This window comes from Abrus precatorius, unplaced genomic scaffold (assembly GCF_003935025.1).
Source record: "Abrus precatorius isolate BTA unplaced genomic scaffold, Abrus_2018 Scaffold10, whole genome shotgun sequence".
Lineage (NCBI taxonomy): Eukaryota > Viridiplantae > Streptophyta > Magnoliopsida > Fabales > Fabaceae > Abrus > Abrus precatorius.
In genome coordinates this window covers 23505031-23520240 of record NW_020874292.1, presented here as the reverse complement: position 1 = coordinate 23520240, position 15210 = coordinate 23505031, and the positions used below count along the sequence as shown (strand labels likewise).

The 15210-nt window shown below is 26.1% G+C and overlaps 1 protein-coding gene across 1 annotated transcript; it reads right to left on the bottom strand.

The window, feature by feature from the left end:
- Window positions 1-10465: 10465 nt before the first annotated feature.
- On the bottom strand, window positions 10466-11331 carry LOC113853115 (transcription factor bHLH162). The gene is made up of 3 exons (XM_027483569.1): window positions 11140-11331; window positions 10671-11009; window positions 10466-10601 (listed from the first exon to the last, which is right to left on the bottom strand). The coding sequence occupies exons 1-3, from the start codon at window positions 11260-11262 to the stop codon at window positions 10524-10526; spliced, it is 540 nt and encodes a 179-aa protein (XP_027339370.1). The 5' UTR covers window positions 11263-11331; the 3' UTR covers window positions 10466-10523.
- Between the last annotated feature and the right edge of the window lie 3879 nt (window positions 11332-15210).

Here is a 15210-nt window from a genome sequence, read left to right as displayed (position 1 = left end):
TCACATATATTTATACTTTTATTTTCTATTTTTCTATTGTTGAATTCAGATTGTTAAGAAAAATTCATTTATTTTCATTAGAACTTATTGTTCTCCTACAACATCATGGAAATCATAAAAGTAAATAATTACTTGTCATGAATATAAAAAAATAGTAAGAGATTTGATATAAATTAATCAATTAAAAATAAGATTCAATACATTATATCATTTTAAAATAATACGACTTTATGCTTACTCAAAAAAATAAATTAAAATATATAACACAATTTAGTGAAACAAAATAAAAATATCAAACTTGAAAACACGTATACTAACGTGAATAGGACACGGTTGCAAAATACAAAGAAAAAAATATAACAATAAAAAGAAGGTGAGCAAGTTTTCAAAAGTTTTATAAATATAACTTATATAACTAAAAAAAAGTCCTTAAAGATATATAAAAATAAAAAATTAATATAATAAAATTTATTTTTTTATTTAAAATTTATTTTAATAATATAATATATAATATAAAATAATAATTCACATTTAACGTATATTTTAATTTTTGAAATATATATTAAACTATATACTATATTAAACTAATTAATAAAATCATTTAAATATGTAAAATTACCTTTTCATTAGAAATGTAATTTAACAATATAGTATAATTGTATAAACTAATCATTTTATAAATATTTTAATTTTTGAGATATATATTGAACTATATATTATATTAAACTAATTATTAAAATAATTTAAATATATAAACTTGTCTTTTCATTAAAAATTTAATTTATTAATATATAATATAAACTAATAATTTATAAATATATTTTTTATTCAAATTACATTTTAATATTTGAAGTAAATATTGAAATATAAATTAAAAATTTTATGAAAAATTTAATTTAATAATATATAATATAAAGTAATAATATTATATATATAATTTTTTAATTCAATATATATAATATAATCATAACTTTTAATAATTTTTTCTTAAATGTATTTTATAATAAGTATGAATCAGATATAACTTTAATTCATAAATTTTAAAAACAGTTGTAGTTAATTTTAATAAATGGTAATTTAAGATAATTTATAGTATAAATATTTATATTATTATTTGTAATATAATATAACAATTAATTTTAATATTTTTTTAAATATAATTTATCAAATCTAATAAAAAAATTAAATACAATTCAAAGATAATAAAAATGAATAAAATATAATTTTAATTAGTAATGATTAAATGCAGTTAAGTTTTGAATTAATTCTTTAAATACAATTCATTAATTCTAATAAAAAAAATTTAAATACAATTTCAAAATAAATAAGTATAAATAAAATATAATTTCAATATATAAATTATATATCTCAAATTTTAATATATAGAGTAATAAATAAGTGTATATAAGAGTTATTTTATAAGTTTTAAATTTTAATATATAAAATAATAAATAAATAAAATTAAATATATAAATATGAGTATATACATTTTAAAATTTAATGTGTAATATAATAAGCAATCGAAGCAAAGTTGAATGTATTTTGTGGGTGGTATAAAGCTGCCAACGAAGATGCAGACTGAATTAAAGAAAAGGTTGAAAGTGCAGAAATAAAATTAATTTTGTGTGGCTGATTCTGACGTTATTAAAATTTCCAATGTGTTGTAACGAATGACGTATTCGAATGCTCTCAGCGTATCAAATAAAATCTATCCCACGGAGCCCACAACAGCCTCAAGTAATCAACAAAATCCGGGAAAGCAGGGAGATCAAGCGATAAAAATTAACTTTATTTATTAAATTATTAGCGTTTATGTTATGTCTCTTTCAATTATTAAAGCCTGTCATGGTTACCATAAGAGGAAAATTATGTTGACTTTCACTTGCTTTCAAATTGGAAAACAAAATTGTCATATGAAAATATAAATAAATAGAGTATAGAGCAAATTATTTAAATAGATAAAATTAATAAAAATAGTAATTTTTTATATATTGCGAGTTTCTATTAACTATATATTTTAATAAAATTATGACCCATAATATTTATACTAATATTTTTAAAAATAATATTAAGTAAATATTATATTAACAAAAGTAATTTTAATGATTAATATATTTTGTTTGTTAGTAAATAATGTTTTTAGCAATAAAAATAAAATTACTTTAGCAAAATATTTAATCATGTTTTATGTTTCTATACAAATAACACACTTTGAAATTAGTTCTTAAAAAATTATTAAAATTTATTTTTTTAATATTTGAAATTAGTTTATATTGTCGATTAAATTTTATTAAGTGATATCTATATTATGAAAATTTAATTCATCACTATCTTGTCATATTTTTAATATTTTATTATCTAAAAGTTAATATTTGAAAAAAAATCATCTTCTCTTTTTTATGTGACAATGCATCAATCTCATGTACTTAAAAGAATTAGAAGTAACCTTTAGAAGTGTTCTCCAAACTTTTCTTAAACGCTTTCCTAGTGTTCTCTTTCCATAACTATGCCACAAAAGAACTCCATATGCTTCCTACATTGATACATCATATCTAACCCACAAGTTATCTTTATTCCCAATTATGCTTTTGATAAGTCTTTAATTAGGCATTGTTTACAGCTCATATATTCATAATTCACCTTTATTTTATTCGTAGTTTATACTAATTTATATATTAATTGTGCAGTTTGGTATAAAGAGGCCGCAAGTGAAATTTGGGTGCATTTTAGGCTTAAATTGATGGAAGATTAGAATTTTGCAACAATTAGCACGCCCAAACACTTTCAACAAGTACATAGGTACTTCGAGCCCATGCACGGTCATGCTTAAGGCCTTGCACGACCGTACTCATATGCGGAACCCCAATTATGAAGAGTTTTTAAGATTTTCAAATCCTATAAAAGAGAAACCTCAGGCATCTTGTGAGGACCGTTTTATATCTTGTCTTTGGCGATACACCTCTCATTTCATCTCTTTTGCACGAAATTTTTGGCATACTCTTGGCAGGACTTGGAGCTTCGAGCAATCGTACTTGAAGATTGAAAACTCATCTCACACTCTAGTACTAAAATAAAGTAAAACACAAATTGCTCAAATCAATTAAATTTTAGATTTTCTTAATATTGAAAAAGCAATCACCAGCAATGGCGCCAAAAACTTGTTTGGAGGGCAAGTGTACCCATCGAGAAGTAATAAAGGGTTCTTAAATTAAGTTTTTGAAATATCATCCCACAAGGATTATTTTTCAATTACTAAGAATTTCCTAATTTAATTGTTTAAGCTTCAACGATACAAGATTAATTAAAAACAAGAATTTATAAAATCAATTATAAAACTAAGAGCAAGAAATACAATGCACGTCTTGGTTAAACTTATCGGAGAGGAATCTAGGACATATTGGTTTTCTCATTCAATCCTTTATGTTATTTTTCTGTTTAACTCTAAATCCGATTTCCTTGTGATTACCAATCATTCATACAAATACTATTAATACCCATTGGTCATGCAATATTAATATTCTTTTCTCTAAATTAACATCCCCAATGGTCATGCAAGACATCAATTTAAGAAAGCTTAAGGAACCTATGAACTTGTTAATTTAATAACGATTAGAAGAGAAAGATTGGTTTGGTCCACCTAATCCTTTGTCTCGTTTTACCCTATAGATCTATTAATTAACCGAGGTACAGTCGCTTGACGATATAATTAATTAGGATTAAGAAAGAAGCGCAATAGGATAAAATCTAATCACATAACGGAAATCAAATTAAGATTCAAACATCAAAATCCCATAAATTCATAAACAATAGTTCTCATAGCCCTAACTATGGACTTAGTTAGCCCTAACTATGGACTTAGTTACTCATGCTAAAGAAAAGAACTAAAACATTCATGAATAAAGCCATAAAGAAAAGAAATAGAAAAACTAGAGTGTGATGAGTTTCCAGTCTTCAAGTACGGTCGCTTGAAGCTCCAAGTCTCGCCAAGCATGTGCCAAGGATCCCGTGCAAGAAAGACGAGATGAAAGATGTATTCCAGAGCAAAAGCCAAGATGTCAAACAACGGTGTGTCAAAGATATCTTCAATGGTGCATCAGGTCTTCCTTTAATAGGGTTTGAAAACCCTAAAAACTCTTCATTATTGGGCTTTCCACAGATAAGCACGGCCATGCAAGGCCTTAAGCACGACCGTACATGGGCTTGAAGCACCTCGTGCTTGTTTAAAGGGGCTGGGCATGCTGACTGCTGCAAAGCTCTAATCTTCTATCAATTTGGGCCCAAAATGCGCCCAAAATATACTTGTGGCTTCTTTATACAAAACTGCACAATTAACAAATAAATTAGTGTAAAACTCAAATAAAATAAAGATCGAATATGAATATACGGGCTATAAAAGAGGGCCTAATTATAGACTTATCAGATACACCTCTCATCTCATCTCTCTTGCACGAAATTTTTGGCATACTTTTGGCAGGACTTGGAGTTTCGAGCAATCGTACTTGAAGATTGAAAACTCATCACACACTCTAGTTTGCTATTTTTTTTAATTATGGCTTTGTTTATGATTGTTTTAGTTCTTTCCTTTAACATGAGTAACTAAGTCCATAACTAAGGCTATGAAAACTATTATTCATGAATTTATGGAGTTTTGATGTTTGAATCTAAATTTGATTTCTATTTTGTGATTAGATTTTATCCCATTGCGCTTCCTTCTTAATCCTAATTAATTATATCATCAGACGACTGTACCTCAATTAGTTAATAGATCTATAGGATAAAACGAGATAAAGGATTAAGTGGATCAAATTAATCTTTAACGAGACAAAGGATTAAGTGGATCAAATTAATCTTTCTCTTCCAATCAGTATTAAATTAACAAGTTCATAGGTTTCTTAAGCTTTCTTAAATTGATATCTTGCATAATCATTGGGTATTAATAGTATTTATACAAATGATTGGTAATCACAAGTAAATCGAATTTAGATTTAAATAGAAAAATAACATAAAGGATTGAATGAGAAAACACATATGCCCTAGGTTCCTCTTTGATAAGTTCAATCAAGACGTGCATTGTGTTCTTTATTCTAGTTTTTAGAATTAATTTTATAAACTCTTGTTTTGATTAATCTCGTATCTTTGAAGCTCAAATAATTGAATTAAAAAATTCTTAATAATTAAAAATCAATCCTTGTGGGATGATATTTTAAGAACTTAATTTAAAAACTCTTTATTACTTCTCGATTAGTACACTTGCCCTCTAAACAGCCTTCAAATACCCCTTTTTCTCACTCTAACTTGAAAGTTCCTTGACATTTTTATCGAAACAATTATCAATTTCTCACTCATTCTCCTCTCCAACAGCTTCTCCAACCTTTCGAACCTCATCACTATTAAGGAAATAAAGCATGACTCGTGCTTCAAAACTTATGCCACCAACATGGGAACCCTAACCCAATACATGTTCTTCCATGCCTTTTTAAGGTAATCCTTAATGTAGTTCTTAATGGCATGTTGGATAGGATTAGAGGAAAAGGATTGAAAGGGAGAATCAACAATGAATTAGAGAGAATTAGGGAGAGAAAGAGAAAGAAGAAGGGTTTTGGAAACAATATAAAGGTTATTGGAGTGGAGGAAAATGCAATTGAAGGAGGTATTAGGTTTTAGCAAGTAAGGGAGGTGGAATGTGGCTTCGATGAGGAAAAAGTTGCCATCAGAGTCCTAAATGTGGAGGGATAGAGAGAAGAGAAGTTAAGAAGGGAGGAAGATGGTGAATCATTCGTCGTCCAAGTTGTCATTATAGTAGAGGTGGTGAAGGTAGAAGGAGCGGCATAGGCACGAGGAGTTTGCAAAAGGTGAATAACATTCTTTTTTTTTTGTGTAATACAATGCTGGAGAAAAAAAGGAAAGAGGTTGACTAAGAACTTTTTTGTCCTTCAAATATTAGCTTTTATATAATATAATATTAAAATAATAATGACATGACAAATATAACTTGAACTTCTATTATCAAGTTCATCACTTAATAAAACATAGTTAGTAGTAAGGACTAATTTCTAAATATTTTAAAAATACGAGAGATTATATCTTATCAAATTTTTTTTATTAACATTCTTTTTTCCTCCCTTCTACTTTCTTCTATTACCTTTCATACCTTTTATTTTCCTCTCCCATCAATCTTCAAAATAACGTCTTCAAGATATATTATGAAACATAAACAGTCTATTCCTACTTGTCAAAAGTCAAACTTGTTCAAGGAAAATCTAGTAAGAATTAAATATGAAGATGCTAACTGCCTCAAGCTAAAGATGGTAATTGATGATGTTGTTTTCAATTGTGAATACCCAATTTTATCTAAGTCCTTGTTAAAAATAAATTTTAAAATAAAAAATCAAATATAATAATTTTTTTAAGAGGTTAAGAAAATAGATAAAAAAAACTAATTTAAAATTTAAATTTAAATTTTTAATTTTTAAATGTAAAATTAGATTTAGAAATAGTCAAAGTAGTTAGTAGATTTTTAAGAAAATGGATAAAAAAGAAAAAAAAACTGATTACTACTCATCGAAAAATAAGGGAGCCTTTATTAGGATCTAGCGTTTTAGAAAATGCCTATAAATAGAAAGCTTAGGTTTTCAGAGGAGGGGACTTTGAGATGGACACATTTTATTTTCTTTACGGAGATACTTTGAGAGCACAGAGAGAATTCAAGAGAGAAAGCTCAGGAAACGAAGAGAAAGAGAATATTCAAGAGAGAGAGCTCGAGAAACAGAGAGAAAAAGGAAAGAGTTAAAAAGAAATCAACTGAGAGTTAAAGCATAGTCCTAGAGATCAATTGGAAAGAACATATCTAGAAGGTTGAAGGAAAAGTCGACTCAAAAACTCTGAGTCATAACAAATGAGTCAACAAAAATATAATTCACTTCTCTTTATCATTCGGTAAGAACTACTATTTCCTTTTTCTTTTATTGTTCCTTTTTTCTTTTACTCATCATATCTTCATGTGCTTTTTTTTTTGTTTGTATTAAAAGTTTTTCCTCTTACAAATTCTAGTTTATCTAACCTAAAAACCTTTTCTTTTCTTATAAACCTACAAAATTTTTAATTTTTCTTTTACCTCTAAAATTTTTCTTTCTGCAAATCCCAATTTTTTTTACATGAAATATTTGTTCATTTTGTAAAAAAAAAAAAAAAACTTTTTTTCTACCCCAAAAATCATTCCTTTTGCAAAATCCTAAAGAATCTAATTTTTCTCCAACAACCATTTTTTAATGATAAACCCTCTTTTTTTCGTAAACCTAAAAACCCTAATGTTCTTTTAACCCTAAAAACCCTTAGTCAAACCCTAAAAATAAAATTCAAATCCTTGAAAATTAATTTTTTTTTTAACTCCGAGTATTACCTTTTTTTTGCAAACCCTAAAAATAATATTTGTTTTTCTAACCCAAAATCATTCAATTTTATTGCAAGGTCTAAAACAAACTATTTTTTTCAACCCTAACAATTTTGCAAATTATAAAAATTTAATTTTTCCAAATCTTAAAAATTATTTCTTTTCATAAATTCTAAAACCCCTAATTTCTTTGCATATCCTAACCTAAAGAAAAACTTATTTCCTAAATTGAATAAGAGTTATTTACTCATCATTTTTGTTTGCTCTTGTATTTGTTTATTTGTTTTGTATGTCTCTCGTTTGTTTCTTTTTTTTGCGTGCAAAAATCTCATATTAAAAGGTATATCAATTTTGCATTATTATAAAAAATGAGTCTTTTGAATCCATGCAACGGCCAAGTAATTTTGATAGAGTGGAGGATCCATCTTCAACCTTACTTGAATCGTAAGGATTTATTAAGTAGCCGTGTGCTAATTTGAACCCTGTGCAGGAGTAGATTTACTTAAAAATGATAATAATAAAGAAAAATCAAGTTTTTTTTTTTACAAAAAAAAGAAAGAAAGAAAATCTTTGAAACTTATTCAAAACATAATTTTCGAAAAAGAACTACGTGTAGTTTTGATTCCTACGTTACACACGGAGGATACGTAGGAGCGGGAACCTGACCTGTCAAGTCTAACTTTTTTTAAAATGTTTTTTCAGGTTCAAAATATTTTTAAAATTGTTTTAAACTAAGATTAATTTCTAGCACATTTTTTTTTATAAAAATTAAAAAAAGAAATTTTTATTTTATTTTAAAAAATAGAAAATAGAAAATAAAAAATGAAGTGTTAAGATAAGTTTTTTTACTATATATTTCTTTAATACAAAAAATGAAAAAAAAGAATAATATTTTTACAAATAACTCATTCCTTTAATTCAAATAATTTTTATTATATTTCCTCATTTTAAAAAATAAAATTAAAATCTCTCAAAAAATTTGTAAAAATTAGAAATAAATCTAAAAATAATAATAATAACAAATTTAAAAATAAGAAAAAAAATATTAATTAGTTTCTTTTAGAGTGAAATAAATGTTTTTAAAGTTAAAATAAAATTTTGCATAATTAATTAGAAGGTAACTGTTTTAACCAACAGAAGTCGTAAGGTGCTAATACCTTTATTACACGTAAACGACTCCCGAACCCAAATTTAGTTTCGAAGATTTTATTTTAATTAAATTTTTTTTAATGTTTTCTTTAATAAACTTTGGTAGCGACTCCTTGTCATTGCCGTCCCGTCGTGACCCCGGTTGCGACATCAATGACTTATGCAAAATAAGGGAAGATGGTATGGTGATAAAGTCTTAGGAATAGTTGGAGATTTTTAAAAGACTTCAAAAGAGACAACTTTTTTATAGTCAAATTTGATTGTGAAATTAATCAAGAGAAAATAATAAAAGAAGGACGATGGATGATGTTCAATCATTACATAGTAATACAAATGTGGATGCCTAAGTTTATTTCGCCATTTGCCACCATTTATAAAATGTTAGGCACTTTATGATGAGAGTGTCTTCATAGCCTTGGCAGCAACAAGAAGACCCATCAAAGTGGATGAGAAAACTCGCAAAATTCAAAGAAGAAAGTTTGTAATAGTTAGCATTGAAATCGATTTTCATTAACATGCAGTGGGTAAGGCATGACAAAGAGAAGTATGAAATGATGTCAAATTCAAGCTATAGAAATCTAGCTCCTCTAACTTGAGTTCCACTATTTTAGGTAATGATTTGGGGGTATATTTATTATCTTCACTGATTATTGTCCATTAGGTTATGTTTTTGACAAAAAATTAGAATTTTAGAGAATTTTACATTAATAATAAGACATGATTAAAAGGTATATTAAGTATTAGAAAAATTATAGATGATAATTACAAAAAATTAAACATAAAGATGACATTATAAATTAGCTTTAAAGACGTGTTTAAAATTTCTTGTACTTAACGTACAAATTCTTAAACTAAAATTCTAAAATGTATTTTCTTAGTAGTCAAATACATATAATCTAGTAATTTAAAATTTTTCTATCTAAACATAATCTTATTATTATAAAAAAAAATAATAATAAAACTCAATTATTTGTCAATAAAAAAAATATTTTATAACTTAGAGGGACGTCGTGAATTTTTCCAAATTCTATACCCTAAACAAGAAAATTAAATTGACCTATTTCTTGGATGTATAAAATCTTTCAATTTTTTTTTCCATTTTCCAGATAGAAAAATCTTTCAATTATCCTTTCATCTTCAAGTAATATAACCGCATGAAGTTGAATGTGCAAAGGAGTAAATCAACACCTCATGTTTCTAATACAATAAAAAAGAAAAACCTCATTAATTGGGGGAGAAAGTCATTATTGCGAAATAAAATAAAAATAGAGAACAAATCACAGGGAGAAAAAAAGAAAAAGGAATTTGTCACTGGTCCAAACGAAAAGCTATAGCTAATGAATCCATGCTTCGTGATTAGATTCATTGTCAATTTTCATTCCTTCTGTTTCCTTTTATGTTCATATTTTATTCCTCCAAACTGAATATTTTATCCTATCTGAAACAGGAAGAGGGGTAACCCTAACTATATAATAAATTAAGCACCTTTTCCATCCGATTTTGCCACTGAAAGCAAGAAAAAGCAGAATCTAAACGACACTAAATAATAGGGACCGAAAGCTATATGCTCACATTTGTAGAACGACAAGATCTCAACCGGCCATTCTTATTGCATTTTTGTAAGTTGCTGTCACATATGACTTAAATGGTATATATCTTCGAGGAAAAATTTTATTTCCACAACACTTTTTTATATCTTTTTCCTTCACAATTAAGAAAAGATAGGAAAGAATGAGAAAAACATGTGGCATAAGATGAATAAAGTGGATGTAAGAATAATATAACTCGATTTTTTTGGTTCACTTAATAAGTATAAAGTGTGTCTATATATGTTGTGCAACAAAGAAAGCATACTAAAATGAGACAATTTTTCATGAATCATAGGGGCAAGAAACAGAGATATGAATTTGCTTACGGGCTAAAATATTCATATTTAAATTTCCACCGAAATAAGGCATACCCATATTACACTTTAGAATGCATTTTAGCTAGAACTAGAATCATAGATAAAGTTCTCTAGTCTCTCAGATATCCTTGCAGCTCCACTTGTAGACTCCCTTACCTAAACAATTCAACCAGAGTTACATGTATAAGACACAAAAGAAAAAGATCAAGAGATTTTATAACTCACCTGACAGTGTATTGAATGGAAAACTAGATCTTCAACGACTTTATAACTAGCATTAACAACATCTACTCCTTCTTCATAAAGAACACGAATGGATTCACTGAACATGAACTGAGAATCCAACCCAGTTACTAGAACAACTTCTAAGGCTGAACCCATTTGTTGGATCTCAATTCGTGGAGATTTCAACCCCACAGTGGTCTTTCCTCCATTCACTCTCATATTTGGCTTTTCAATTCCAAGTAGCATGATCTTCTTATCCTTCATTTTCTCCAAATTCATCTGTAGTTTCTTTATGTAATTTGTGGCTTCTTCTAGCTGATCCGGCAGTGAAATAGGATCCTGCAACAGATTCAAACAACGGGTAATAATAATTATGTGTCAAATTAATAGTACTTACTAGATAATAGCTTTGGTCGTGTACATTATATATATAAGGAGCTAACAGAAGAAAGGGAAAGAGGGAAAAAACCCTTGAGCTTTGATGAGGCACAAGTGAGTTGAGCTTGCGGTAGAGAGTTTTCATTTGATTTCTTCTGTTCCTCTCAATGAATTTTCTATCAATATTTCTGGATGAGTTAGGGTTGTTCTCCATGTTTAATATTAGAAGATTAATTGCTGTTGCTCAACTTCAACAGCACAAAACACTCATTCCATGAAAAGAGGAATGCTTCTCATATAATAGTTGTCAGTTGCTTGGAATCGTTGGTGTCTTTTAGAAAAGCAAAGATACTATTATTAGATGCTACTGATCAAAGTTTAGTGATTGGGATGGTGGTGGGGCTGTGTCTTGCCCTTACCTTTGGCCATATCTTCTAAATTTATTGTTTCTATTAGATCAGTCAAACTTTCAAAGTAGAGTTAAATTGGTTCCTCCCAAAAAAACAGTAAGAATTTGCTTCCAATTAAACCAATTTAACTCAATGTAGTTATTTGATAAAATTATTTGCATTACAAATTACAATATATTAACTAATTAAAAAAGATATGTAATTATTGTATGTATATATATAAATTATTTTTAAAAAAATAAGGATATAAATGATAAAGAAATTATTATTAGTTAATTTTAAAAACTAAACACTACTTCACGTAATTTCTTAAAAGTTTTTTTTTACAAGCTATATTTTTTTATTAAAAAATTCTACTAATTCATTGAGCAAGTCAATAAATTTACAAACTTCTAACTAAATTACAAGTTTGTGTTATCCAAATACTCACTTTCTCACATGTTCTTTTGTAAATTACTTCAATTTTGAAGAGAAACTAAAATTTAATAAAACGATACTTTAACTCCCTCTCTACCCATCAAAAATAATAAATCAAATATATATATATATATATATATATATTCCTTCTTTTGTTCTCTTTCTTAAGAGTAAAAAGTAAAGCAAACTGTCCCTAACTTGTGCATATGATTCATTTAATTAACGTTGTTACGATGAATTGGCTTAATTTAATGTTTATATAGTTAGATGGACATTATTCTTCGTGGGATGTGTTTGAAAATAAAATAAAATATATATATATATATATATATATATAATTTCTTATTAATTATTTTGTTCAATTAAAAATAAAAGAAAATAAAATAGATCTGCATAGCATTTTTTAATAAATTTTAAATATAATGATAGGTTGATAAATAATTAAACGGTTTTATTATTTTAACAACTTGTCTCGTGTTTTTTTCCTATACTCCACGTGTTTTTATAACTATTTCCTCTGTTTTATCTCTTCAACTAACTTATGAAAAACGTTTTTGTATTTCCACCCTAACTAGTTTCTAACCCAACGAAACAGTAAGTTAGAGTTCGCAGACCTTTCAACAGATTATACTGAAAGGAAAGGCAAATATTTATGTCAATTTGTGATTGCGATGTAAAGAGATTAAAGGGCACTGTCAATTTAAGGTACAATCCCTTTACTCGTTCATGTTTTTCATTTGTACAAACAGAAAAGTGTTTGTACTGTAAACTTAAAATATGGTGTAATTTTAAGTTTTTTTTTCTTTACTTTAAATTTTTTTTCTCTCTGAATTTCTGCTCCTTTTTTTTTCAATGTTTTTTTCCTTTATATAGAGCACTATTTTTCCCCCTTTTGATGCAGGGGCACTACTGTGGTGCTTTTTAATTTTAACTAATAATTTAAAAAAATATTTAAGAAATTAATAATAGTAAAATTTATTTTAAAAATTATTATATTTTTGTAGTTTTAATGCAATAAATTTGTTTTTTTAATTTTTTTTGTGCTTTACACTAATTATTTACTAAAAAATATTAATGTCATTTGTTTTTATTTATATATTTAAATTAAAATATGAATCTCTTAATATGTGTCTATAGAAATTACAAATTTATCGTATTGAATATAGAAAAAAAAAGTGATCTTTTACAAAACAATAATGACTTTAGTTTAGGGATAACAACAGGTCAGATAGGTGTAAGTTTGACTTCTCCATGACCTATCCCGCACCTTTCTGCAGATTTAAAACTTACTCTAAATCTTGAGTGTAAGATTAAAATAAAACCTAACCCTAACTCTGTAGGTATATAAGGGTTTGCAAGTTACGCTGATTTCACATTAAATCACAAATAATATTATAATTCTTATATATATATATGGAGAATGATCTTCTTACCAGTGTAAGTTTAAAAACTCTTATACCTAATATAAACTTTTCATTTAACTTACACCTAATGGCCAATAAAATAATAAATTATAACCTGTTAGATGTAAGTTAAATAAAAAGTTTAAATTTAGTATAAGAATTTATAGACTTACACCACCCGTGTAAGAAGATTTCTAGCCTATATATATATAAAGACAAAACAAGATACAAAACACATCAGTTTCAAATGAAAATACACAAATCCATCAAGCATATTGCTAAACAAAAATTCACAATTGCTTGTTTAGTGGTAAGCACCCCAAACAATACTGGTCTAAGGCTTAGCTTCAATCATCCTACAAGTAAAGTAAAGTAATTTTAATATTTTTTAGACAATTTTAATCATGATTGTTCTACATATAAGAAATAGTACCAAACTCTTTTAATTACAAAAGAGGGTATATTAAATTTTACCTTAATTTTGTTTGAGTCAAATAAAATTATTATAGGTGATAAATTTTTTCTTCTAAATATTTAATACAACTAAATTTATTAGTATTCAAATTTAAAATTATTTTTTTTACAATTTTTTAATCATATTATAATTATCTTAATATTTAATTTAAAATATTCAGAAAAAATATATTCAAAATGTGAAACATTTATATTTATTTATATACAGGGTTATTAAATTAATTTAATAATAAAATTAATATAAATTTATTTTAAGAAATTATATCATCATTCTTAATTACTTTTATTTTTTTTAGTCAGATTGCTCTACGGTGGAATTTCAAACTAACTCAAAATTTCAACACTAAATAAAAAAAGAAAACATCTAAAAAATGTTAATTAGTGTTTTAAAAGTATTAATTAAAAATTAAAAATTAAAAATAAAATATTATTAATTCTTCTCTTCCATAATTTTCAATTTAGCTTAAAATAATTTTTGATAAATTTTATTTTCAATCTGTTATTCAATTTTAATTTATCAGGACAAATTTTTTTATCAATTTCAGTATAACTGAATTTTAATAATTAATAATAATTTTCATTAAAAATAAAAACATTTATGAAATTTTCTATAATTTAACGTAAAAAATGATTTTTTATTATTAGATACTTAAATTAGGTTTAAGGATAATACACACGAGTTTACGGTGACAAATTAAACCTGACGTCATGTAGCTCACATCAGCACTATATACCTCATTCTTTAGTGGAACCAACGTCCATACATGCTAAAACTTTGTTTTCAATGTGCGACATTGTCGCTCGGAATGCTAAAACTTTCTTACTTTAGTTAGACAACTCCAGGGCACTCATTGTTGCAAGAGCTTTCCCATATTCGATTTGCAAATGCTATCACCACTCATTATATTTTTAAGATATTAATATTTTATTGGCTAACTAACATGACCATAGTAAGGTAAGTAACTCATGAGTAAGTAATTAATTTTAAACTATTAAATATATTTTAAAATTTATAAACAGTTCAAATTTTTTATCTATAATTTAATAATACAAGTTTCAAAATTTTTCTTTGAACCTTCAAAATCTTTTATTTTATATTTTAAAAATCTATTATCGTCTTTTATCTTTAAAACTTTGTATGTTATATTTTCTCTTCTTTACCTTTGTGTATTTTGGATCTTCTAATCTTATTTTAAGAAAATATGCATCTAAATGCTCATTCAAACGTAGTTTGAATACATAATAAAAAATAATTTTTGAATTAATTGAATGTTGAATGTTATGTTAGATTACAGCCATAATTTATCATGAAAATGAGGTTTTGTATTGATACATTATTTAATGTCCTTTAGATATTTTTCATGTTCTTCCTATATAATAGTCATTTCTACGTTGCACAAATGTTGCAACTTTCGCTTAAGCAACATTTTTTCACTTAAGCAAAAATTATATAAAAAA